The 27255-nt window shown below is 41.3% G+C and overlaps 1 protein-coding gene across 3 annotated transcripts; it reads right to left on the reverse strand.

Moving 5' to 3' along the window:
• LOC309447525 (protein spinster homolog 3-like) lies at positions 1 to 27255 on the reverse strand. Of its 3 annotated transcripts, XM_082068223.1 has the most exons (12): positions 26776 to 27253; positions 24244 to 24309; positions 23645 to 23781; positions 22972 to 23123; positions 22017 to 22083; positions 20909 to 21099; positions 18828 to 18980; positions 15708 to 15897; positions 11991 to 12056; positions 6541 to 6639; positions 3625 to 3793; positions 1 to 3171 (listed from the first exon to the last, which is right to left on the reverse strand). In XM_082068223.1, the coding sequence occupies exons 1-11, from the start codon at positions 26981 to 26983 to the stop codon at positions 3626 to 3628; spliced, it is 1497 nt and encodes a 498-aa protein (XP_081924349.1). In that variant the 5' UTR covers positions 26984 to 27253; the 3' UTR covers positions 1 to 3171; position 3625. The 3 variants fall into 3 exon arrangements, with proteins under 3 accessions (XP_081924349.1, XP_081924348.1, XP_081924350.1); XM_082068222.1 differs by having other exon boundaries at positions 1 to 3793; positions 26776 to 27255; XM_082068224.1 differs by lacking the exons at positions 1 to 3171; positions 3625 to 3793; positions 6541 to 6639; positions 11991 to 12056 and adding an exon at positions 14328 to 14820 and having other exon boundaries at positions 26776 to 27255.

Below are 27255 nucleotides of genomic sequence, written 5' to 3' on the forward strand. Positions count from 1 at the left end.
CAGCACAGTATATGAGCAGATAAAGTCAGATCTTAGTACCACAATGTGAGCCAAGTCCTGCACAGGTCAGATTTGTTCATTGCAGAGAATCCGGATTGTACGGAGCCCATGCCCACTTCTGGAGCCCTGCTCTGGCTCCACTGGCAGGGCCACGGTGCTGGGGCTCCATCACATTCCAAGTCTGCGCACACTGAATGGTGCATTTCCAAAGGACCGTGCTACAGTGGGATTTGACAGCACTTTCATTAATCTCTCAAAATTACAGCCATTTTATTCCTGCAGGATATGTAGTTAATTTACATACTAATAACAAAACTGTTATGCAAACATTAAAATACACAAAGCAAAATCAATGCAATTTTGGTCAGCTATATAGCATCAGGATCAAGAGTCTTTTCATGTCAACCTTTCTTTCCCTTAAAACAAAAAGCCTTCTAAGAACCTTTATTGCTTTATTGGCTTACAACGAAGATAATGAAAGAACTGAGATGAACCCAGCAGCTCTCGTGACAGAAAACAGCCAGTTCCAGCCACCTGCATCCCAGCCCAACTTGGCAGGGACCCACAGACTTTGTTCTTTCTCTTTGTCTGCAGGGAGGAGGTGACACCTCTCCTGGTCCCAGGGGAAGGTGTGGACGGGTCCTCCATCCTCGCAGGCACCAGCAACCAGCAGGGCTGTGGGCAGGGTGGGAGAACCCAGAACGCCAAGGAGGCCTGAAGGGTGAACAATGTTTGCAAAACAACAGAAGGATCTCTGAAGGAAAATTTTGCCGTAATCGATAATGGAGATAATGGAGGATTTTTAGGTTTCTTAGTTATTTATTTCCACAGACATCGCATCTTCATTTTAATGTGAAGAGAGGAGGTAAAAAAGCAGAGATGATGGTTCTACTGGTAAGAAAAAAAACTAATGTGAGCTACAGCTTTAATTTGGCTGATCTGTACCCACGATATTGTCAGGTGGACAGTGTCTACATCTTTTAGCTCACTTCCCAAACAAGAATCAGTTAATTATTCTACTGATTTTAAACTAACAAGAGCATATATACCTAATGATAAAGGTGAATCTCTGGTCACTGGACCATGGAGGGAGCAGAAGGGAAGAAATGCAGGGGAGAGGAGCAAGACAGCTCAGCCAATTCCTCTGCAATAGAAGAGTGGGGGAACTGCCCATTCTTCACTGATGGGCATGGATCCAGGCCACATCTCAAGGTGATAAATCCTTCTCCAGTGGAAGTTAGGAACAACTTAGTAAAACTAACCAGGCACCTAACTTCTTGGCTTGGATGTTAGTCTTACTAAGATGCAGGAAAAGAATTAAAAAAAAAAAATTCCTCTCCCCTTAGATCACAAAGAAGAGAGAAGCATTTGAAAAGATGGTATTAAACTAATCAGCATGATCCTGCTAATTTCTCAGTACTGACTTTCACAAAGGAGATAAGAGTAGGAGTAGGAACGAGTTTGTCACGGACTTCATGTACCAGCTCCAGAACAGCATTTGGCATCCCTTGCTCATATGTCAGATGTGTGTCTCCGCAGAACTGCACGTACAGCTTCCCAGTTTATTTTTTAAGAATTTAACGCTGACTTAACAGAAGTGATAAATTGATCATCTGTTTACAGGGAAAATCTTGAAGATACTAATAGAGAAGTACTGTCAAGCTGCTAAAATTTTACTATAGTTGAATAATGGGAAAAATGATTCTCAAGATCTTGGCCTGTCTGCCCGGGTTTCAAGGCATCGGTTGTGGTGTTGGGGGAATCTTGTCTGCAGATGTCGTTGACTTTAGCAATTGCAAACTTTCTGGAGCTTGGCAACAGAGATATTATAGAACCTTGTGATTCTATTACTGATCCTCAGAGCTCTTAAAAAATACCCAGAAAAATGTGAAGGTAAGCACTGAGAACCTCTATAAGCTGATGTGTCCATATCCAACAGCAAATATTCTTTGTTGGATGTGGGTTCCCTGGCACCACATGAATTTCCAAAAAGTCACTGGTATAATGGATTTGGCAAGTTTTTACAACCAGAAAGAGTTGCTCAATATTTGAGAATACCAACTTTTATTTTAAACGCAATTATTACACTCTTACTGAGTATCACAAAAAAGTTTCTCTACTATTTCCTATAATGGCACAAGGTCTGGCCAACTTTCAGTACCTGGGTTTAAGTCAGGTTTCAAAACAGATTTTTAAAAAATGAGGGAGAGAGAAACAAAAACCTGCAGTTGCTGAATTATGCTATTTATAATGACATTAGATATTCACAGTCATTACAGCAATATTGTGCTTTATGATCCTTATGATTTACTGGGAGAATCAGGCAAGATTAGTAATAATTCACAATTCACTTGCTAATATTTTCTGCAGGCTTTGGCTTTAAGGCGCTGCTGGGAATGCCACCTCACACAATGAAAGTTGGCCACACTAATCACGTCCTGTTTGGCACCTGGTATGATATCCTGACAATAGACACCACATCCAAAGTCTTATGCACTTTGGAGACAAGAGCTCGAATGGATTGTTATATTTAAGTGGTTTCACAGCTATTACTGTTCAATTCTGATAGGAGATACTTACCCAAATCTTGAGGATACTCTACAGAGCATCACAGGATTATAGAGAGGCTGTTAACATATTACACAGAAAATGATCACAACCCTCCGCTCTCGAATGTGACACTGACTTTGATAGTTTCTGCTCCTCTTGGTCACTTCAGGCGACTGAAAACACTTTTTGTATTACTTACATTTTCCAAATTCTACAGGCAAACCTTATCCTGCTGAGAATTCATAGCCCTCCCTTCCTAACCTCCACGAGACATTGTGCCTTAAATGCTCCCGTCTCGTGCAGGTGGGCAGCGGTGGCTGTGCCAGCTCTGTGCGCAGCTGGCGGCAGCTCCCCATTCCCCAGAACACTCGCGCCTCTTTTGCAGACGGGGGGGTTGCCATATGCCAATGCAGAAGCAATTTTTGACTCACAGTCAAAAGCATCCAAAAAAGTCAGTATGCATGGTTTTCTGCCATATGGAGGAATAGTTATTTGGCCTTTTCTCTAGTTGTATGTCATTAAGTAAAATGGGAAGAAAAAAAGGGAGGACATTCTTTTCTTCTTTGCAGATCTTGCCCCAGAGTTCATCTACATTCAAAAGACAGCATTTGTTTCTGGTACCTAGAGAACCAAGTCAGAGCAAAAGGAACTTGTAAGCATCTAGGTGTTTAAGGACAGTGTTCTGTCCAATTCAACATGTTTTCTTTCAGTCTTTTACACTTTGAATACGAGTTCTTTCAGGGGAGAGGGAAAAGCATTACAGAGAGCTAGGACTGGTTTACTGGGCTGAGAAAGACCCGGGTCAAAAAAGAACCGCACCTTCCATGAAGTCTGTCATGGTGCGTTACCTGCAGCGAAGCTGTTTTATTCTCTCTGTACACTGCAGCATTTTGCAGGTGTCACTAATAGCACTTCCCTGACGCCTGCATGTTCTTTATTTTTTTATAGAAACTAACATGGTATTACCATAATGCAGACATTTGTGGTTTAACTTTACAGAGCAAATATCATGGCTAGTGTACAAACAGGAAAGCAATCAATACAGGTTTAAAAGTTATAAATATCTATAGAAACCTCAACGCTTCTCTGCCTCCTTACGATCCTCCTCAATGTAGAAAGATGTCAGGAGGAAAAACCCTCCTCCGAAGACCCCAACAAAAGCACAGAGGATGAAGCTGTACTGCATGCTCCAGAAACTCCACCGGAATGAGTGAGCGTTCCTGGCCTGGATGGCATTGGAGATCTAGGGAGAGAACAAGGCTGTCATTAATCTGCAATAACATCATCGTCATCATCCTCCTCCTCTCTTGGATTAAGCAGACTGTGTGGTCCTTGAAAAGAATTAAACTAGGCGGACAGGGACGAAAAGCCTGCTGCCAAAGTTTATCAAACCCAGGACATAATGCACCTAAACTAACTGCTGTCCAGCTTCCAATCGGTCAAGGAATCCCATGTTCTTTTATACCTTCAGTGCCTCCAGTTACAAGAGTAGAAAATACTGCAACCAATGGTTATAATGTTTGGTAAACATTAACTCATTTTACCATTTTCTAGCCCATCTCCAGCGAACTAGCACAGGACAGACAATGGGCAACGACCTTTATCATTTCTTGATGTTATTTGATAACTTCATGCATCCTTAAACAGCGTCAAATGGATAGAAATGGGATTAGCATCAATGCATGAACAAGCAGCAACACTCATTAAAAGGGAAGCGCTGGAAATTCATTTGAGAGACAGAAGCAGAAACTGCTTTGGAGCCAAAGGCATCTGAGGAGCCATGCGGTGACATTGTGAGGAACTGGGATAAAGAAGATAGCAGGCGGCTGCTTTTTGCACTGGTTGGAGGATGAGGTTTTAAAAGCTATAAATTATAAACGTTAATTTTATTTTTGTAGACAGGAAGAAAAGCTGATTTCAAGGAACTGAATAAGACTCAATACTCAATCCAGGAACTTAAAATCTCTTCTTAGCATAAACAAAAAGATGAATGTTGAATGCAGTCCTTTTATTCTGCCATTTGTTCTTGATGGTTAGAATATGCTACGTGACTTGAAATACATAAATATGAGACTCTTCAGCCTTCGCTGGGTTCAATATGATTATTTATGACAGTTTAGGAGGATAAGAGCAAGATCAACTCTAAATGAGCACTGAGGGAATACATCAAGCACAATGGCCAAAATACAACCCTAATGTGTTTAACTTTAAAATGCTTTGTAAGAAAATCTCTGGAGCACAAAGGGAAGAAAAACAAACTCTGAAAAAGACTGTTCCTTGACTCTGCAGCCAGTTTTTAAGCTAAAGGGTTAGCTGAAGTGGGTTAGTAAACAATAGCAAGACATGAATGCAGAAGATTCAGTGGTTAATCAACAGCAGACACAGGCAGCGTTGGTATTTTCACTCACAGCAGCATTCCAGAAGACAATGCTGTGCTCTTTGCACAGGACCCCACTTGGACATACAGCAGTTTTATTCCTGGATTTATTGTCTCTGTTCTTTGCAAAGTTGCAAGGTTACCTGAGGTTAATCTCATCTGGATAAGCTTTTTTTGTCTTCACGTGTTTCAGACAGCTGCTATTTAAGGCCACCGCATGCAAGGTACTGCAGAAGTGTTCTGCACACAGGTACTGGCAAGATGCAGCAGCACATTCAGCAGGAAAACTTAATTCTGCCTGTGCCTCAAAGGTGGCAAAGATACAAACATTTTCATCTTTCAGGCAGCAAGCATAAATCAACAGAATAGTCAAAAAACGGAGAACGCACAAGACATACTTCAGCTTTTAAGATAGCTGTCATTTTTGTGTATAATTCCAGCCATTTTTCATGACACAGGGATATCAGTTATTTTCCTCTCCTGTGCATACAGCCAAATCAGTGCGAAGGCAATGGTTTCATTATACACAGCAAGGAGCAAAGTGATCTCTTCATTTGCCAAAAAAGAGAGCCAGCAGGAGGAAGCTCTGGGTAAGAGAGCACTGTCCTCTCTGCCAGACAGAGCACACAGGCAGGACTCTGGTTTTCACCCAGCTGAGGATGAGGGGGATCCCCTGGCTGGCTCAGCAGTGGCTCTGCCTGCAGGAACGGATCGCTCAGGCATTTCTGTCTGGCCCTGTCCAACCCTAATGCTGTTAGCATGGCACGGGGAAAGAACAGATATTCCTGAGGTGAGCTGCTGAAAATCAATTTCCATATGAACAAAACTTTAAAGCAAGAACAACAACTCTCTCTCCCATGTCCAGTAAAGCAGAAAAATCAAAGGTGTGTGTGCAGAATTACTGTGTCTGAAATCAAAAATAATGAAGGAAGGAAACAACACTGACAGATATCAGCCACTGGAACAAAACCAAATGAACTGCAAGGAGAGAACAGGCTGCTTTGTCCAGAAGCACTTGAGATCAAGTAAGTGGAGAAAGGGCAGAGAAATCAGTTCTTAAACAATATGGGAGTCCAAGGTTAAGGAAATTTGAGACCAGAGCTTTGAATGCCAATTAGTATGAAAAAGCAACCATTGCAGTCATTCTTGCTCTGATTTTCAAAAGAGCATTGACTAATTGCAAGACTTCAAACCTTATGATTTAAACTAAGAGCTTCAGGTCTCAAGGCATAAAATGGTATTTGATTAATTTCCATGAAACTCCTCACGAACTAAGCAGAAAGTGCTTAAATCGAAGTACAATACCCATGACACTGTCTTTGCAAAAACACACGCCTTCAAAAATGTATGAGTTTGCAAATTAAAAATAAATTTATATGCACTGCATGGAACTACTCACAGCTATCGATATAGGATTATATGCTACATACCTGCCATGTCACAGGACCAGGTGTTGCACGTACATAAATACGTTTAGAAAAATGTCTTTCTGTATTCTAGTATCAAGGCACCAATTTGAGTAATTTCTAGTTTTGAAGCAGGAAGTGCCTACAATTCTGTGAGCGTCTTCCAGTTTCTAAAAGTTTTACCCTAAGGAAAAAGAATTCACTTACAATCCCGATGAGATATGGGCTGCCTGCATCTCCCAGCAAATGGCTCACCAAAATCTGCAGGGCAATAGCTGTGGACTGCCGTCTTGGTGTCACAACATACTGAAACAAAACACAGCACACAAGAGAATGAATATTAACAGAGTGAATCTCATGAGAATGGCCAACTACTATATAACATCCTGGAGAGATTAATATATTCATTTTCATATATTTCATATTCAAGCAATTTACAGGTTTGGAGACAGAAGTTATTCTGAGCAAAAGACTACACTGAATGTTTCGTTGAGGAAAAAAAGATTCAAGGAAGCAACACACAACAGGAAATGACAATAAAGTAGGAAAAACATGACTCCCCTGCCTCCATTCGGAGACTCACAGCAGCTTGTATGGCTTCCTGTGGCCATGCCGCTAGCAGAAACCTCCAGCCACAGCCCTGCAGTAACACTGATTTACTGATAAGGAGATTCAGCACTGACAGCCTCTGAGAAAAGATCCGGATGTAGCTGAGACCCTGCAGAACACAGCCTGACGGAGAGGGGACCCAGCCTGCCAGACCAGGAGCTTGGTGGTGCTTTGATGGCAGAAATTTGCTGCTTGCAACTGGATAGAACCTGAGATACAGCTGCTCTAATAACTATACCTCAAAATGACTCTGCTTTTGAGCACACACAGTTTAAATAACAAGTTGAAGAAGAAGATGTAATGCACATCCAGAACACAGCAAAGCATCACACAGATTAGAACTATTTTTCAAAAATGAAATATAGTAATTTGGGGGTAATAAGGGCTTTATGTCTGCGCTACTGAAGATCAACTGTGCCTGAAGTACAGTATGATTCTATATAATTTGTCTCTCTCTTTCAATAATACATTTACACAAAAAAAGCATTAACAGTCAGAATGCGACAGAAGCAATTTTAAACCTTCATACCTTTGCTTCCAACCACTTGCTTATATCAGAGACAAAATGCTGAATATTCTCCCAGTCCTCAATTCCCTGCCTTGATTTTTTTTTGGAAACTGATCTGAACATCAGTTAGGGGATCTCAAACACTAATTAATAGTGTGAATGGTGTTTGACAAAGAGACAAACTAAAGGTATATAATCTGTATTGTGGCTTTATAGCCACCTTCAAGGAAACACTAACAGGCCTGACAAGTTGGGTTTAGAAGGAAAAAAAAGATCCTGCTCTCACATTCAACTTAGATTTTCATTATAATTCTTTGTGCTTAAAGAGGCCTCAGAATATCAGATTTAAAAAACATTTACCTGTCACTCAGATGTAGCTATATCACAATAGCAACATCAATGCCACATCTTTAGGGTGGGTGCAACTGCATTAACTGACAGATAAGGAAGATAAGGAAGTGACATTGTTTGAAACACCAAGGTTAATTAGTCTTGTGACAATAATAGCAAAAAATACTTCAGTGCCACATGCAGTCAAGACCTATCCATACCAGTATGTTACAGCATTTTAACTGTACTGCACAGATGCAGAAAGCAGCAGGACAATAAGCTGTATTAATGTAGGGGTTTGCAGTCAGGATGGACTGACAGAGCATTCTGCAGCACTGCATTCCTTCCCCTCTTACAGCTCCCCCATCTGTAGGAGCTAGTGTGACATACATGCTTGGCATGAAGACTGGAGCTCATACAGAATCAAAGCACATAAAAACCTTTTTTTTATAAACAAAACCACTCACAGAATAATGCACCATTTACATCTTGCAGCTTGAGTATCATGCCAAGCTTTTCCCAGTGCTATGGTTTTCATGCTGTGTGTCTCTCACAAACCTATTTCTACAATGTCCTCTCCTGAGGGATGAGGGAACAGCCCAGCAGCTCCTGCTCACTGTGCTCCTGGGACACTGCGGCCCACACTGAGGACATGCAGTCCACCCAAGTGCTGTTTGCTCTCAGAACCTGCCTGGAGTGCCAGATGAGCATCTGCACTTTGGGAACAGGAACAGGCTCTTGTACAGAAAGAGAGATAAAGAAACTACAGCAGAAAACTCTAGCCTTGGGAAGCAAACGTTACTATGACAGACTGTACTAGACTGGAGACTGACAGCTCTTGGCTCTCCAAGGATAGCACGTCATCTGTCCTAGACTCAGATTTCTTTTCTTTTATTGATAATGACAGGCTGTGTTTGAGAAATACAAATCAAATATTGTTATGCACTTAATATATTGTGAGCATTGCAGTCATGAGAACAGATTAATGCATTTTTTCTCTCTCAGTGCCCTGCACCACTTTCTCACCACATTTATTTAATATCTCATATCAGTAACTACAAGAGACACATGGAATAAAGCTGTAACAAGAAAAGTGGAAGATAAGGATAGGACATTTCCTGTAGTTACAAGGCTCATACAAACTCTGCCTGTACTATTATTCAGGTTCTTCTGCACAATGGAAACCATATGCAAGAGCTCAAGACACTATAGGGTTCACCAGGAAAAGAAGAATCCAAACACTCCCACACACAGGGATTTGAAATGGCCACAGCATCCTGCCTGTCCACAGCGACTGCCCAGTCACCCACACTGTGACAACAATGCAGATGACATCCTGCACACTGTCATCTCCTAGGAGATCCCAGTCCAGATGCCTTGACAGATACGCAGGGTGCCCCAAACAGATGTAGTTTGCAAACCCTGTCGTGCTGTCTCTGGAGGTTTCAGAGATCCTCCTGCAGACTGTGACAGAGCTGTCAGCTCAGAAAGCAGATGGAACAGACAGGCTGGTAAACACTCCTGTACCTCCCAGGGCACTTCCAAACAAAACCAGGGACATGTTGGTAGTCTTCCCAAACCCCATAGTAGATTCCAGTTCCAGTATCTCCTACGCTTTTAGCTGCCAAAACCCTAAAAGACAGAGTCCCATGACTTCACAGACGGCAAACATATTTCATAAGGGACACTCCATGTACAGCCTCCCCGTATCCAGCATATTGTGAGCGAGGCAGCTACAGCACTTCCCCACTTGCACATCACGACTGGAGTTGTACAGTAGGTACCTTCATGTTTACAGCTGAATATGGGGCACAAAGGTTGCTACATGCAACGCATCTTGATGTATTTACCACAAAGGAAAAAAGTCCTTATCATTCAGCCAGCATCTTCCTTTGTCTTCAGCTCCACAGGTCCCAGGATAAATTAATTTCTAGCTACATTGTCTGCCTAGTAGTGCCATGTGGGAAGAAAGAAAAGTCATTTTCATGGCAAAATAAGAACATGCATTAGCAAATCCAGCTGCATTATCAGAAATCCTACCAGTTCACAAGGGAAACAATGCAAAAAAAGAAATTACTGTCGTTATCTATGGCACCCTTCAGTCAATGTAATAGCAGTAATACACTGAATGCATGGGTTTTCAGCTGGATGAAACACAACTCCCAAATAAGATTGCCACTGAACGAGCAGACATCCACAACTTCAGCTGAATTCCATCATTTTTTTCTGATAAAACAATTAATAGCATTTAGAATTCAACAGATCCAACCTGAAGCACACTGATGGTAATACACTGAATGGCTGCTCTCAGGAAACACACCACTGCCCAGCTCTGCTCCACCAAAGTTTTCATTTTCCTGCTTGTTACCAATTGACACAATATTGCTTGTACCTAAACCCCAAAGTTTCCAAAATAAATACAAATGAGGGGTGTCAGTCACTTGGGAGACGAGAACTTCATCCTCTTCTGGATTGACATGGATGCAGGATACAGCACTGATGCTCCCAACAGACTTCCCGCAGGCTGCACCATGATGCAGCGTTCCCTACGCTGAGACCGAGTGCAAGCACAGCTCCTTGCAGAATTTTCAGTTTGGGTTCAGAAAAGAGTTGAAGGAAGAGCCGACAGTAATCACATGCCTTACTGTCCCTATCGTCTATCAACAGCATCTAACTCAGTGATGCCGCCTTCCTTTTTAACAATAACAGGGGAGAGAATTAAAATACAGATGTAGGAGTTCAAAGAAAAGTAAATTGAGAAACTTAAAAAAAAAAAAAAATCCTTCAATGGGCTTCAACTGATAAAGAAGAATGAGAATTTTAACAGTACTTGGTTCTGTTGAAAACAAACCAAACAGTGATTTCAAAATAAACTAAAATAGAAGCTAACAAAAAATTTCATTTTGAACCTGTGATAGTTTTCCTGCACCTGTTCACTGCTTCAAGGCTACAGCTCTTGTCTCGTGGGATAATTGCTTCTGACTATTCCCTGGGAGTCAAGAAAGAAACAAAACCCTCTTGCTGCTGGATGAGGTTTTAAGCAGGTAACCAATTCACTAATGCTGACCGCAATTTTTATTTTTGTATTAAAATTCCAGAGTGCAGAAAACTGACATGTAGAAAGCGGCACCATGAAAGAGTAACTTGGAATATAATGCAACAGTCAATATCATCAACGCTGTGTTGAAGAACCATGAAATAGAAGTTGTTCATTCCTTCATCTCAGAAAGACTCTTCAGGCTATGAGGTGTAAGGATGAACAGGCTCATGTGAACAAGGCAAGATCAAGTCAGTGGAAGGAGAGCTCTGGAGCGCTTCACAGCGAGTCCCTTTTGTCACTAGATGGTGCTGAGCATTTGGCTATTACTTTCAACATCCTTTTGCACAGAATACTATAATAGAAATACTTTAATCTCTGCTCAGTTTTTCTACCACTTGTAAAAACAAGTTTAGTTAGCTGTTAGGAATGCCAAGGACGTTGTATCTTCTGAGCAACTAAGACTACAGTGACAGCAACCTCAGTTATAAATTTCCAGTTCCTGAGGTAGCAAGCCATGATGACAGCCTTGTGGGCAACTGTGTCCCACATGAGCCAAGGCTGCAAGTTTTCCTCACTGTCCTAAACTCTTGTGACATGTTATTGTACATCACTGCATTTTGTGCTATATATGGATGCATTCACGGTGGTTCCTATATGAAAGATTTATTATGACACTGAAGTTTAAAGTAGCAATCTGCAAATAAATTTGAGCTCCCTTAGAATGAAGAACTACTACATAAAATGGAAGATGCTCACGCGGCTCTTGCTCAGGCTCTCTTCAGCTACTGGTTTTCCATCATTTACCTGAGGGTGGGAAATAGCCAGAGATTTCTGTTCTGCTGTGCCATTACCTCTGGGTCTTCTCTCACTGGTCATGATGCCTTCACACAATTTCCGTACTTTGTCTCCTATCAGTACCAACTGCATCAGCATTTTGCCTGCATCACACTTGCCTCAACAATCTCTGTCTCTCAGGTAACGTCCTGCATGAAGTGTTGGGGTTACAGTCACATCCACCGTTCTGTAACACGGGGACCCCACAGAAGAAGGTGTTGAACAATGTGGTTGGACTCGATCTTAAGGGTCTCTTCCAACCAAAATGATTCTATGATATTATATTCGGAAAAGCTGAAAAACTCAAAATAAGGAAACAGTTTCACAAGCACTTACCAACAGTATGTCTGTGACAACAGCCCAGTTTACAGATAAAAACAGTTCTCCAAAGGCAATAAAAATCTGCAAAAGAAAAGAAAAGAAAGCAGTGACTATACACACTGCTTTGTCCTTCATTGTGAAGATGAAGGCAGGCTCACTGTGCTTATCTAAGAGTTGTTGTACATACCCATCTACTTACAAACTAAACATCTCTGTCTATGCTCACAAGCACTAACTTAATCTTAAAAGGGGGAAAAGGAACCAGAGAAGGTAAATGGGTTGCTTTGTGTCACAAATCCTCAGCAGAGGAGCCAAAATAGGAAACATATACTATCCTGCCGCATAAACTGCTGAACCCTAGACGAGGAAAGCAAGAGCCTGTGAAGAGAAACATCCAGCACAGGTTTAAAAAGTGCTTAAAGATCTCCCTTTGCTTGGTTTCCAAATGAAACCAGTAGAATACTTCTGTGCCAGTACAAGTATTGTTAAAAGCTCCTTCAGAGACATAACTTCCAAATGAAATGAACTCCAAGAGACAAGCAGCCTCAAAGGCTCCGTGCCCTGTGGGAATTCCCTGATTCAGCACAGATGGAGACCCAGCCATCAGGAAAAGGGGCAGGGACCCCAACCACCCTCACAGCTGTGACCTTAGGAAAAATTAACCCTTTCGGCCAGCCATGGACATGGATTTGATCAGGCTGTACAGACTGATCGATCCTTGAGGAAAGCATTAAAGCTGCACTATTAAGCCAGAGCAGTTCTATAAGGCAGAATCTATTTAGTGATGCAGGCCACAAGTCAGATGGCACCTAGGAAATGAAATCCATTATAACAACAGGTGCCAGCACCTTGTTTGTAGGGTCTTGGTCAAAATGTTGTGTCTGGGTGATGAAAACACAGTCCTAAGTAAGGAACAATGGCAAATGATCAGATCTTTTCAGAGGGGTAACCTACATTGTCCTAGGAAGAATTCATCTTTAGGAAATAAGTTATGCTTTCAATCTAGGGTTTGAAAGAACAGGAATTATTGAAAAATTTTCCACAATAAGAAAATGTGCTATTCAGTGGCTAAGGCCTCATACTGCAGAGAATAATTATTTCATACAGAATTGTGTTAACATTAGAGAAACAACTTTGCTAGCTTTTCTCTTCTTTCCTAAGGTCTTATTGTGGATTGCAATTGTAGTTGTAACCCAGACAGTTTTGGAAGGTAATAAATCATTCCACAGCTTGTATTAAGGTATCTTGCTGAATGGCAGCACAGCCTTCTGGTGTATCAACCCCTCCTCCCAGTTTGGTGTCCTCAGTAAACTTGCTGAGGGTGCACTCAGTCCCTTCATCCAGGTCACTGATGAATAGGTTGAAAAAGTTGAATCAGTATGGCTGGACCATAAAGGATCATCCATTTCTGTCTTTTCAAAAAGAACCACACCAGGCAGGTGTATCAGTGACAAGAACTGCAGAACGCCCCCTTCAAAGGCAAGCTGCAGGGCAAGACGGCATCCTGGTACAGCGTTACCATCAAAGATAAGTCTGTTAAAATCTAAGTTACCATAATACCAAATATTTTTGTCCAAGGTTCCCAGTCACAAGGTTCAGTCATCACTTTCTAAGCACCTGCTGCACTGCAGACAGCACACGTCTTACACGTCTTTCATCTTGTTTTGGAGACAGGAACACATTTAGACAGAGCCTCCTCTGAGATAACAAAACCAGATATTTTTCTCTGACTTTTCAAAGATAGTCTTCAAAATCACAAATTGGGTGTGCAGAAAGAGAGGAGAAATCTCATGACATTTCAGTTCACGGACCCACACAGAAACCTTGGAAGTCTGGTCACATTTCCATGTTAACTTGAGAATTCCTGTGCTTTGAAACATTTCTTCCAGCTTTGGCTATAAATGATTAAACCTGTCTTGTTCCCTTTCATTATCCACTCAAGCCAATGGAAAGCACCATACAGAAACTACTATGATTGCACACTGATGTACGGATGCTTTTTGGCTTCAGTAGCTTCTGCAGAGTGAAGTGATGGAGACAGGTTTGGTAACATCAGAGTGCTGAGCAGAGAGCGACTGGAAAGTCACTTTCCTGCAAGTGTCCTACACAAATGGAAGATTCATTTCAGTGGGACCTTCAAATTGGATGCACCAGCTGGCACGCCACTCCAATTCTCACACCAGTATGAGTAGTGTCAGATCTTGTTTGGAAAGCAAGGAGAGGCACAGCTGGTGCCAGGGAAGGAAATTGTTAAGCAGCTGTAGCGGTAAAAGTACAAGAAGAATCAGGTGCTTAGATTACGTACAATTTATTAACACTGCACATTGTTGACATTGCATGTTGGAACACCTTGATCAAGCACATCAAACCAAACACAAAATGGCAAAGTCTCTGATTAAGAGACCAACTGGTCTGCCCATGGGAAGAAACTTAAGGAACAGAGTTATCCATATCCTGGTTGAGAATTCCTCCCAGATAACACACTGCATGAAAACACAACACTCTTTGCAAGGAGTGAAACATTTTAAACAAATTTATTTTTATTGGCTCTAAAAAATTCAAAACCAATATATTGATTCACTCATATAACACAGACTGGCAATTGAAACTGTTCTGTTTCTTTAATGACAAAAAAAAAGAATCGAAGGACATAGAGCAGGGCCACGTGGGAACCTGAGTAGCAGAAAAAGAAAATGGCCAATTCTTTTGGCACTCAGGTGTGCAATCTTGAATCTAAAAATAATCTTCGGTTTCACATTTTGCTTTGCGTACACACTCTCAAGTATGCAAATCCATTTGTTTATTCCCTTTGTGTAAAGGTGTTTTTCCACAGGAACACACATTCCTGAGGAGTCAAAAGGAAAACCTCTTTGAAAAAGTGTTATTCTTAGAAGCAAAAAAACCCTGAAGAAGTAACCTTTTGCGGAGAACTGTTGATTACTATAATTAACTTTACTTGAGTCCTCTTATTTATGTTAATCATGGTAATTGTGGATATGGAGTCAGAGGAAAAAAGCTCGGAGTCTTTCCCTAGCTGTTACCAGATTATAGTTTAAGCAAGGTTTACATTCAGTTCCCTCTCACAGGGAGTTTTTGGAACAATTAATCATTCCTCGTAAGGTTGTGTTCTTCCCTTTACCGAGAACAGAATGTAAGTGATTTACACTTCAGTTTGCGTTGTCAAAAGCTTGACTTTGAAGATCAGCTAGTGCTGTGGGGCTTTGAAGGTGATGGCTAAATTATTCTTAGCAAGAACTGTGTGTATTGTACTGTCACAAGTACAGCAATCTTCAAGCATTCAGAGAACAAAAATAAATAAGAATACTAAATTAGTCACATAGCATTCAAAATTAACATAAGATTGAGACTTCCTTTAACTACATTTTTAGAAAGGAACACTCTAGCTTCATGCAGCTAACTACACAGGCTTGCTATTCTGTTCTTCAGTGTGGGTGGACTCTCTAGGTCCTGAGGCCCGATTTCTAACGCTCTGACTGGCTGCCCTTTTCACGAGGCCAAGTAACGCACAAGGCGGCTTTCACAGGACAGACCACAGCTGTGGGTGGTGTTAGAGCTTCCAGGCCACCATGTCATGAGTCACTAGAAGCTCTTAATGGTCTAGAAGATTGCAGAGAACTCTGCAAAAGCCACCCCTCTCCTCCTCCTCCCCCTTCCCTATCTCCCCAGGATTGCAGAAGACATTTTTTGAATGATAGACAGCTTGGCACTTACAAAAGTGGAAAGGATGTTCGTCTGGGCCACCATCAGAGCTATGTAGAGGCACAGAGCAGAAACGAACATGCTTGCGGCACAGATCAGAGGATCAGCTTTATTGTTTATCTTCCTCAATCTTCTTGCAGCTTCTGCCCCAGCAATGACACCCAAGATTCCCGTTCCAATGGTGATGCCTCCAAATATTAGGCTGGTGACAAAGCAAAGAATTCAGTTGAGCATAGTAAGACAATACTGTGGGGAAAAAAAAAAAAAAAAAGGTAGTGTTAGCTTATACCTTTAGTTTCAGAGGAGTCTTTATTGGGGAGCTTGAATTTTATTCCACTCAATCTAACCTTCCGTCTCCTTCTAAACGTATTTAATCCCAAGCCCCAACTGAAACTAGGCCTTTGCAACTGGGGCTCTGTCCTGTGGAGCAGATATTTTCTCATTCACAGAGCAGCGTTATGCACCCAGGCACCTGCCTTGGACATCCAGTGATTTAGGGGAGATACAGACATCTTGATCACCCTGTGAACAAATCTACTCAGTCATCCCTAAAACACAGATGGAAAAACTCTGTGTCACACTCTGCTGTCTTGGAAGAAATCCTATCACAGGGAATGATACATATCTAAATTATAACCCTCTAGTTAGCACAGCTGAGATGAGTAATTTCTCTGACTATAGGAAACATCTACCCCTTCTCAGAAGGGTTCAAAGAATACCAGTTAACTAGTGGGAGGTCCATGTAGGATTTTCTGAACACAAAATTTCAAATGCCACTCAGCTTTGTGTGTCTGCAAATGCAAATGCAAATGTGTTCTCCAGGAATGACAAGTTCACTTTTTAAAAATATGTGTTTGAATAGCTTAGAAGATTCAGCTTCCAAAGAGACTTCCATATGTGCTTTTCTCTCTGTCTCAAATGAGATCCTAGTGACAAAGCAAGTCTCTTGCAACAAGACCAGTGGTGCCACTGATTGTTTAATGCATTATCATTCTGAGGCAAATGGGGATAGGAGCACTGTGTTTGGAGCACAAGTGCTTCTAAATATTTCAGAGTGCTACAGAGTAAATTCTGTTCCTTTTGCTAAGCCTTTTCTGACTGCAAAGCAGAGTAACCAGCTAGAATATGATCTATTCCTTTAAACCACAGTGCATCTACTTCTTAATTTCTTTCTGGCTGATCAAGAAGAACTCAATAATTCTACAAGAAAAACAAACAAACAAACAAACAAAGTATTGCTACACAAGATAACAAACTTCAAGCATATTTGTACTCTCCCTGTAAGGTCTTCAGGATTCTGATCCATCACTCACTATAGCTTGATGGTGACAACTTGGATTGTCACTAGGCAGAATAAACATCTTAGAGATTTCTCCAGAAGTGACAAGTTCCAACATGACACTAGTTGATTGAAGCATTCATGGAATTTTGTTTAGAAGATTGATGTGTTGTAAATTGCAGTTGAAATAAACCTACAGCCGGAAAAATGGGAACAGCTAAAACTAAATCCAAGCACAGTTTAATCGGCAGGGAGTAGGACAGTACAGAAGCCTAGTCCAGGGAAAGGCTCTGATGAGATGTTTTAGAGTCTGAGAATGCTCACTTCTCTGTCTGATCCGTTCAGAACTGTTTGCACAAAGATCTGAACAAAAACTTCCCAATGCCTATCTATCTACCTTGAAAGCAGTGAGACTTGAGTCAGCTGTGGTGCCCCTTGAATTTGTGTTTCTAGGGAGTCCAAGGGACACAGCGCTGATCCTCAAACACAGGCTGCAACTGCTGAACAGCCAGAGGGGAAACGTCCTGGAAGTATCCCCGGGCAGGTCTGGAAATGTGCACTGACAGCTACAGGTCTGACATAGCTGTTTATATTATATTTCTTTACATCCTCCTGGAATAACAGACTAAAACCTGCCTTATGCTGCTTCTGGCACTAGCTTATGCCAAAGTTATATTTAGAGCAACCTGTAAGAAGCAGTACATGAGGTTAAACTCTCAGGTGCTCCGTTTTACTTCCCTGAAGACCATGTCTGCTCTGGCAACACTACTGTGGAATAATAATTCAGAAGGTGGATTAGAAAACAAAACATAGGCTATCGCCTTCAGCTAAATAAAGGAAGTATTTAAACTGTATCTGTTAACAGAAACAGCTGAACAGTTTAAACTGCGAAATAATCTCATTCAAAAAGCAAAAGAACCCCATTACCAGGAGACACACTCAAGGTATGATCACTGCTTTTCCCTTTAATTGTCTTTACCTGGAAAGACAATGTAGTAAGCCGTTAGTTCTTGGAAATCCATTGTGAAGGCAGAGACTGAAACCAGATTTGGGAAACCTCTGGCAGAAAGGTAGGGACACTGGTGTGGAAGCCACTGGTATCGAGTCTGTACACAGAAGTGTCCCAGTGCTCACTGGTATTGCAAGTAGCCATGAAGACTCAAGAGGAACAGGAACAGCAAACACATTTTTCTATTCTGGGTAACACATTGTAAGGGAAAAAAAAATCTCTTCCTAGCTGGGGAAAAGTGATCTCCAAAAAGTTGTATTATGATTACTTCGAAGTCCTGTCCTTTTGTAAATTCCCCTTGCCCATCCAACATTTGATACTTATGAATCTAGACAGCCTCTGTGAGTGGAGCTCTGCTGGCAGTTACTCACAAGACCAAATTATCTTGTCTTGATGTAATGATATGATACTAGTTCAAATTCATCAAGCTTGCTTTATGCTGGGAGTCACAGTGACCTGGCCAACACAGCAGTTTTAAAACCAGACTATCAAGAAGGCAATAGGAAAGTTACCAAACACTGGATCTAAACATACTTAAATGGGTATTTAAGTAGCTTGGGGTGCACAGTTGATTGTCAGCTGAAGTCTCCTTGCTAAATCTGCCCCTTTTTTCCCATAAGCGTCCCTGCTCCTTCTTTCCACTTAAATAGGGCTGCCAGCATCTTTCCAGTTAACTGAGTGATTATAAACAAATAGGAGTGTCTCAGCATACCTGGAAGCAATTTAACACTCACACCAAATTGCATTCACAAGAAGTGTTCACAGTCACATCCTACCCCCTGCCTTTGGGATTTAGCACTGTGCAGTGTTTCCAGGTGTGTTTCCACAGTCATGTGCACCTCACCTGTTAGATGAATTGCATGATTCTTGGAGGCACGGAGACACAATGCCCTGGACAACCTGAGCCCTGTAAAGAAACAGCGGAACCCACATTCCCAGGGCTCCAGTAACAAAGGCCATGGCAGTCAGACCCAGCGAGGACCAGACAAAACTCCAACTGAAAGTCAAAAGAAAAAAAATGAGAGATACTAGAAGAATGGTGTGTGAGGAAAAAGGGAAAGCCTACCTGCAACATCCAGGATTTTAAGCAATAACAAAATTCATTCAAACATCTTGGTAACAAAATGGACTGTCTTGAAGATATGAATTTTAATTAGGCTTTATCTATGAACATCAACAGTGAAGTACTAATTAGAGCAAAGAGTATGACCTACTGATTTCATATTAAACCCCAGACCTGGTCTCTTGAAGATTTCATTGCCAATTTCTGCTAAAACAATTACTGTGAATTTTTTCAGAGCAGAACTACAACAATAGAGTGGGCAAGAATTTAATGGCTTAGTAGATAAATTAAAGTGTTCTATGTGCAAGTCTAAATGCCTCAGGATGGTTTTAAGTTGTTTGTGAACCAATATAAATGAGAGTAACATCTGGGTCTTCCACACTATTAAGATGCAGCGGCTGAAGCACTCCTGAACTCTACCTGAGTAACTACAAACAGATGCCCAGTCTGCAGAGAGAGTTTTCAGACAAAAGGAGACACATTTTTAGAAACTATCCAAATCTTGTCTCCCTCCTGCCCTATTCTAGGGGAAAATTAACTTTTTACTGGTCTCCTTCTAGTTAATAGCTTAGGAAAAAGTCCCCTTTGAGGTCCATAGTGAGGTGTGAAATGTTAAGACTAAATAAAAGTGCTGCAAATGACCAGGTGACCATCAGATGAGAGGACTTGTTAAGATATGGACCTAATTCTTCATTTTCTAAAGAGAAATGGCTCTTGGACTTGATTAAAAGTGGAAGTACCTGGGTTTTGGCAGCATGTCCTTATGCATTGGACATCAATTGCCAACAGAAAAGAAAACTGAAAACTGTTTTTACAGCATTGCTGGAGGTTGCAAGGAATGTCTTTGCAGAAAAGCAACTTCAACAATAGCCTAGTTGTTGAAATGACAGGAACGTTCTTTTTTGATTCAGGGAAGTTCATTTTTCATTCACTTCACACTGTACTGCCTACAAATTGTGATCCAGCAAACTGGATCTCTAATGCACTTGCTGTTCTGGATGTAAACAGAATGCAAATCTCATTGCCAATTAGAAAACACTGGACCCTCTAGAAAAGGAACACTCCAGAGACAGCCAAGGTTACAGGAAGGCACATCTCTCCTAAAAGCCTTATCTCAGCCCCCGGGCAGCAGCCTGCAGGCACAGCGGTGTGGAGCTGGGGCTGGCGCGGGGGCACAGCGGCATCTGCTGTTCTGCAGCCCGGCTGGTGCTTCCTCCCTGCCCCTGGCAGGGGCTGCAGGGTAACCGGGGTGAAAAACCGGCTGCAACCCGTGTTTTACTTGCTCCTGCAGGTCAGCTGGTGTTGACTTGTATTTTTGTGTGGTTGAAAGGAAGGGGTCATCTGTCAGCTACAGGTTAGCTGGTCGAAATACATGTACAATAATTTATAAACCATGTTGGGGTCCTCCAGATGCTGACCTGTTGTGCCAGAGGCACAGCAGACTCACACATACCATGTAAAGACTGCCTGAGATGTGCTGATCCAACCTTCCACAGGCACTAAGAATTACAGTTACACCTGCAAAATATTCACTGCTACTAATCTAGCTTACCCTACATCTTAAAGCAAGAGAGAAAGGGAAACTCAGCATGAAGTATAGTTAAATTTTAAATAGGAGCACGCTGCCATCATAACTTTGCCTCTTTCCTCCTCCTCAAAATGGGAGGATAGCAGAAGCAAAGAAATTATTAATATCTTGTGTAGCATTCCTGTAGCGGAAGAAAGATTTGATTAATGGTGTTTCAATCACCTTGTGTACAGCATACAATACAAAGGAGCTGAGTGGGATTTATTGGCCACATTTCTAATAATGGAGCGGTCGTTCCTCAGTGGAGGGAACCTTTTTTGCTAAAATCACTTACTTCTTGGCCAGTGATATGACATCTTGACACCAAGTGGTCTTGGCAGTTCTGTGTACTCCTGGTTTCTCAGCTGCTTCTCGTATTGTGCCGGAGATGCTCAGAGCTCTGTGTGCTGCTGTCCTTCTCTGGATCCTGTGAGGGACCAGTAGAATCAGAAGAACCAGTGCTAGACCTCCCATGCAAGGAGTTACCTGTAGAGACAAGGCTGGTTAGATCAATGATACCTTTTTTCTTAGAGTGAAACCTCCACAGCAAATCAAATTCAGTGTTAGAATTACATATCGGAGAATTGCAGATATGTTCCGAAATAGATGAGATCTGCTGTTTGTACATCATATTTGTGACGAAGACAAGTGACTTTGGTGATTTATGGCAACTTTGGAAGAAAGATAATAGATTCGCCCTCCTCATCATACAGATACATGATCAATCTCTCTGATTCTGGATAAAAACATGTGAAGAAAGAACTCTGGCCACAAATAAAATAATTACTGATATAGTAATCAGTGTTATCTGAATAACACAAGACTGTTAGTCCAGTAAACATTCTTCCCCACTCATTCTGTACTTGCTAGTTAATTTTATAGATTAGTTAAGAAGGATCTGAGTAAGTATTTCCAAAGCACTAGGTGCTCAGTATGAAGAGACATCAAGATGACATGACCAGAAGAGTTTTTTTCTTGAAACTCTCAAATAACAGAAGTTGTTCCCAACAGCATTTCAGAAAACAAACTCTATTTTCCTAAAGAATTATGCTGGTGCTACCGGTATAACAATAAATTTACTTTCAGTTTGCTCTGGGGAGGTCTTGGTGCACTGACAACCATTGCAAGTGTGTCCTCAGGTAAGAGGGACATCAGCACCTGCCCTGACTGCTGTACAATGTCACCTCTGCCTGCTCGCACTCTGCAGGATGTCGGTGTGAATCTTCCACTTGTCCTGCAGGAAGAGTTCTCTTAAACACCAACTTCATGACCAGTCAGACAGCAGAAAGTCCTTCCATTGCTCACCTCTTCTAACACAACAAACATAAGTAATCCAGACCCCAGTGATGATGCTGATTTTACAGTGAATGGCTTAGCACCATGAGTGGAAGGGAATAACTCACCCTGAATGCCCAGTGCCAGTCCCCTGTGGCCTCTGCCATGCTGGCTGCCAGGACATAACCGAGACCACTGGAAGCAACAGAAAGGAATAATCAGTCGGCACCAATGACTTCTTGCTGGCTGAGATGATGGCTTGCCAGCTAAGGACAGCACGGAGAAGTATTCTGTCTTAGTTTTCGAAACAGATAAACAGAAACAACCCTGACGGTCTATGCCAATCTGCTTGCCAGCCAGCATTAAAAAGAGTCTAACCTTCTCTGAACAAACTTGCACGATGGTGGCAATAACGTCCCAGATTCCTCTTGGAATACACATTCTGTAGACTGCCACTGCAAACCCAGGTCAGACAGCTCATAAAGTTTATTTACTCTTTTCTGGGGTAGCCACCTCTATTAAGTCCTGTGGGGTTTCCTTTCGTTTTAATCTGCCTTCTGGGCTCAGCCTTGGCTGCCTGCTCTAATAAACAGGATGCCTCCAAACCACTTAAAAACCCTTCTCCACCTCTTCTTCAGACACAGCATCAATTTAACTAAAAGAGAAGAGGGAAGTGCCAGTTCTTCCTTGGGAGGCATTTAATTGAGAGTTCTTGAAAAATCTGTCACGTAAACAAATATCTGAAAGCTTTTGTCTTACAAAACCCAGAAATAAATCACGTACCCCATGCACATATTTCTTTTAGAATTGATTCAATATTTTATTAAAAGTCTACCAGTTTTCAGAGTTTAAATTCTACCTTAAAAAATCTGGGGGAAAAACCCAATTTTTTCTTCAAGATAAATAAAGAAATAAGCCTAACCAGCTCTATTTAAACATTCAAAGCAAGTGACAAATCCTTTTGCAAGAGCCAGTGCAGGTATACATCAAAATCTGTCTAATCAAGGCTCAAGGTACATTGAATTGCAGGCGAGGTCAGACAGAATTTCAAAAGGCAGGTCAGTTACTAGCAAGAAAACCAACCTTCCCACTGGAATGAAGATATAAAAGATAGATAACATCGTGGTCCTTTTTCCTTCCTCAAACAGATCTGCAATGATGGTAGGTGCTATTGTGGAAAAACTGGCCGTGCCGATCCCAACTAGTCCTCGTGAAAGAAAGAATATCCAGTAATACTGCAGACAAAAGACAAATTATAGTCCAAAAAATGCCCATATAAGAAAGAAAGCAAGCCTACTATTAAAGAGGTGCATTTTAGTGGATCAAATGTGTCAGAGGAAATGAGAATTCAACTGCCTTTTGCATGTCTGTATTCCCTGCACTCACACCTGCTTCCCTCACATCCCACTGCTGTGCTTTCCACTTTCTACACTTCTTAGAGTGACACCCAGAGGGAATTACAGGGCGGGGTGAACAGACCACAAGCTTGCCAAACAAGCTGCAACACTGTAAGGTCATAATTAACAGAATTTGGGACAAAAATAAGATCCCATCAATTGCAACAGTAATGTGTGGGTTCTCTTTTGCCTAGGCTGGACTCTGCCATCCCATAAAGTGCTCCTACACAAAGTCCACTTAGTCCAGACTTGTGGAGTGAGTGCTCACTGATCACATCTGTGATCAGAGAAAGACTCTATTAGCTCCTGCAAGACACATGCAGATTGTTTTCACAGTACCCTCTGAAGAAGCAACGTACCAATTCATTGATGAATGAACTGCCTAATGTTACACCAGACCAGAACAAAATACCAGCTCCAAGGATGATTTTCCTATTGTACCGGTCACCGAGGTATCCAAAGAGCGGGGCAGCCAGCATGTAGCACAAGATGAAGACTGGAAATCCAAGAAGGAGCAAAGACAATATCGGTCAAATTATTTTCATCATACGCACTCCTCACCTTTCAGACAAACTCAGATTATTTTTTAAAGGCAGAGGTTAAAGGCAGGCTGAGTTCATTGAACTAGTAGTTTGGCTGATATTTAGAAGAAGATAGATGCAGATTCAAAAAAACCTATACAAAAATAAAACATGTGTGAATTTCTCAAGTTCTGTATTTCTTGAGAAGTTCCTTCATCTTTTGTGATTCACATACTGTGGGATCTTTGAAGGACTCAACTCCAGCCTTCCCTAAACTAAAGACTTTGAGTTTTGCAGTATAGTCAGCCTGCCCACAAGTGGAAGTGAGCAACACCACACATGAGTAGGAACCAGAAAAAACAAATAACTAGACTGTATTTTAGGAACAGACCACCTAGATGCAAGGCAAAGTAAACTATCTGAAGAGATTTTATTACCTGTTTGCAGCAGACCTGTATCCCCATCGCTAAGCTCGAAGTATTTCTGTATATCTAACAGGATCCCTGCAAGAGAGTGAAATGCTCAATGACAGCGAAGGGCCCTGCTCAGTCCTTGTGATGCTGTTCATTTGCCAACTCACAGATTTATCTCAAGAACAGGGCTTGCAAGAACAGCAACTGTTAATATATTCATTATATACAGTATTCCAATTAGCCAGGGCTGCAGATCTATCATCTCACCTATCTTGCATTTCTGCATTATATTCCTGAAAAAAAAAAATAAAAACAGCAGATGCTGCTGCTTTGAACAAGCATAAGTTTACTCTGATATTGAAAGATATAAATTGAAAAAGAAATTTCTTATTATGCAGCTTTAGTTTTGCCAAAATAGTCAAAATCAAAACATTGTTAAGAGGATGAAGCCACCACTTGGGAGAACAAGTTCTGTGTAAATTGTCTGCTGTGTTCACAGAAGCTGATCTACAGCAGAACGGAGCTCCGGGTGAGGCTCACAAGAGGTGCCTGCTCTGGTCTTACAGTGGATTTTAGGCGTTACGCTGTACACTGTGCTGCTGCAGCCAGTTCAAAGCATTCTTGAGCCAACAAGTTTAAAGCTAAATCCATGCACAGTCCCCACGGTCGCAGCATCATCAGTGTCCTCACTATTTACTGATGTCTCAGTGTAGATCAAGGTCCAGACTAACAGCAGCACCACAGGTTTTACAGCTCTTTCTCAGTGACTTTTGCACATACTCTGCATTTAGGGTTTTTCTAATGCTCTCAGAAGTTCAAGTCAGTGACTTCTTTCAAAACGACAAATACCTTCTGAAGGCCTGTCCTAGGAAAGAACATTTTTCATAATTAAAACAAGACAATCAATTGTATCTATTCTTTCTGGTAGCCAATTATCAACACATAGAAATGCTGTATTACAGGAACTTCAGTTATGGACTGATATTTAGTACAAATCACAGCTGACACAAGACTTGAACTGAACCACAACTTTAACTTTCACACAGAGCACCATTAAAATGTTATGCCCTCCAAATAACTGAAATAACTGGCCTGGCCAGCTATTGGGAAATTGCAAAGCATCAATCTGAGCAACTTGGAACAGGGTAACAGATCACGGGGGAAAGTCTGTCTGACCACCGTTATTAACAAACTGAAGACTCAATTCCAGCAGACAAGTGGAAGAGTTTGTTTTCTGAGTGAAGACTGACGTAAACTCTGTCAAAGCCTGTGAACAAAACTGCCCGGAAACCACAATTTCATAACTGCCACCAGCTTACTTTCAAACAAATACTGAAGCCGCTCCTTCCTCATTTTCCTGTTAACTTATATTTAATAATATGTTCAGACATATGGACAGCCCAACTCAAAAATACTGATGCAGGAATTCTGCAACACCGCTGAATTCTAGCAGATGAACAATATATTGCTGTGATATAAACTGCAATTTACAGATTTCTCCCATGACACAAAAGGTTATAGAGTTAACTAAAAAGTGTTTTGGTCATATACTGTCATTAAATTATATGTTTGATATTTCAAAGGCCTGGACACTATCCCCATCTCTGCTCTTAAATTTGTCTGTGTCCCTGAAGTTACCTCATGCACAAAAACTGAGCATGTTAACAAGGAGACAAGCTTTACTTCACAGGCCGTCTTGAAAATATTAAGCTCTTAGCATGTAGAGGAGCCAAAGAACAGGTCAAAGCCTGGAATGAGCCAAATGACTGCTGGCATTTAATACTTCCAAGCACATACCCTCCTGGCATCCCAGTTCTTGCTCGAAGATATTTTCATGCTCTCCTGTCCCCTGCCCTTTTCCAGGGAAAGTTACTTGGCAGTAGAACTCACATATGGAAGTTTTTCACTAATAGTCTTGCAGTATCATTCAGTATGCACTCCTACTTGTTTCCTTCCGTCCTGTGTGTGTGGTTAACAAGTACTCAAAAGAAAAAATTTTTAAACTCCATTCTCTTGACACAACCATGTTACAGTCTTCATTGCAGAAATCACACCATTTCCAGCCTCCCTTGAACAAATTTGAACAAAGACAACATAATTTCTGGACTTTTAATGAGGGGAAAGGCATCACCATTCTTCAGATAAAGGAATGCCATATCTAATCTGCTAGATCCAAAGAACGCCTGGTAAGCTGCTGTATACAATACAGGGAAGCTTCTTAGTCAAATCTCTGTAGAATCCAGACACAAAAATAGACTAGTTGCTCTGTATGCTAAAGTCTGTTTATAAAAGACTTAAAAACATAAATCTTAAGCATTTAACAAATGTGATTTTTATAGGCATTCTACTAACCATTATTAAATACTACATTATTTATCGGTCTTACAAGAGTTATAATTGGCCTTAAGAGTATGACCAACAGGCTAAAGCAGCTGAGAAAGATTAAAATGACATAAAGCATATCCTTACTTTAGAAAACATTTGTAACTACAGAGTAAGTAGAACTGTTGAAAACTTAACTTTCTTTTTCCTTAGAAGGAGAAAAAAGGCTCTCACCTGGTACAATAAACCAATCCATGAAATTTATCAAATTTGCATAGCACAGCACAGCAGCTACCAGGTAATCTCTCTTTGCTGGACTGTTCCTTGGCACAGACATGGATGGACCTTGTCTCACACGTGCTGCAGTAGCTCCATAATTCTGCTCCTCAAGAGGTGGCTGGAACTGCAAGCCTGTGTTTTCATGTGCATCAGGGTTTTGCATATTTCCCCATGCAGAAAGTCACCATAGATCATTAAGTGCTTCCTTAGCGTGCCAAACTACAAGTCGATTTTGTGTTCAGGCTATGAGGAACTTCAATCACTACGGTCATTTCCGGCAATGAAGCCCAGCCACTAAAAACTGAAATTAAACGTTCCTTGCAGTAGGAGCAAAGAAGAAAGCTGCAATCCTGTGTTTTTGCAAAAGCAAAAGTGCTGAAGTGCTACACCTTGAAGACAAGGAAAAGTAAATGTAAAAGCAAAACAATCCATTGT

This window comes from Streptopelia decaocto (assembly GCF_964273445.1).
Source record: "Streptopelia decaocto genome assembly, chromosome: 18".
In the NCBI taxonomy this organism is placed as follows: Eukaryota; Metazoa; Chordata; class Aves; order Columbiformes; family Columbidae; genus Streptopelia; species Streptopelia decaocto.

Bases quoted from the DNA above. Each gene is read 5' to 3' on its own strand.
- LOC309447525 (XM_082068222.1), bottom strand. From the start codon at position 26,983: ATGCAAAACCCTGATGCACATGAAAACACAGGCTTGCAGTTCCAGCCA. The intron at 15,898-18,827 runs GTGAGGTGCACA...CTTTGTCACCAG, and splicing joins TCATGCAATTCATCTAACAG to CCTAATATTTGGAGGCATCA. The intron at 12,057-15,707 runs GTAAGTGCCAAG...TTTCTTTTGCAG, and splicing joins CGAACATCCTTTCCACTTTT to ATTTTTATTGCCTTTGGAGA.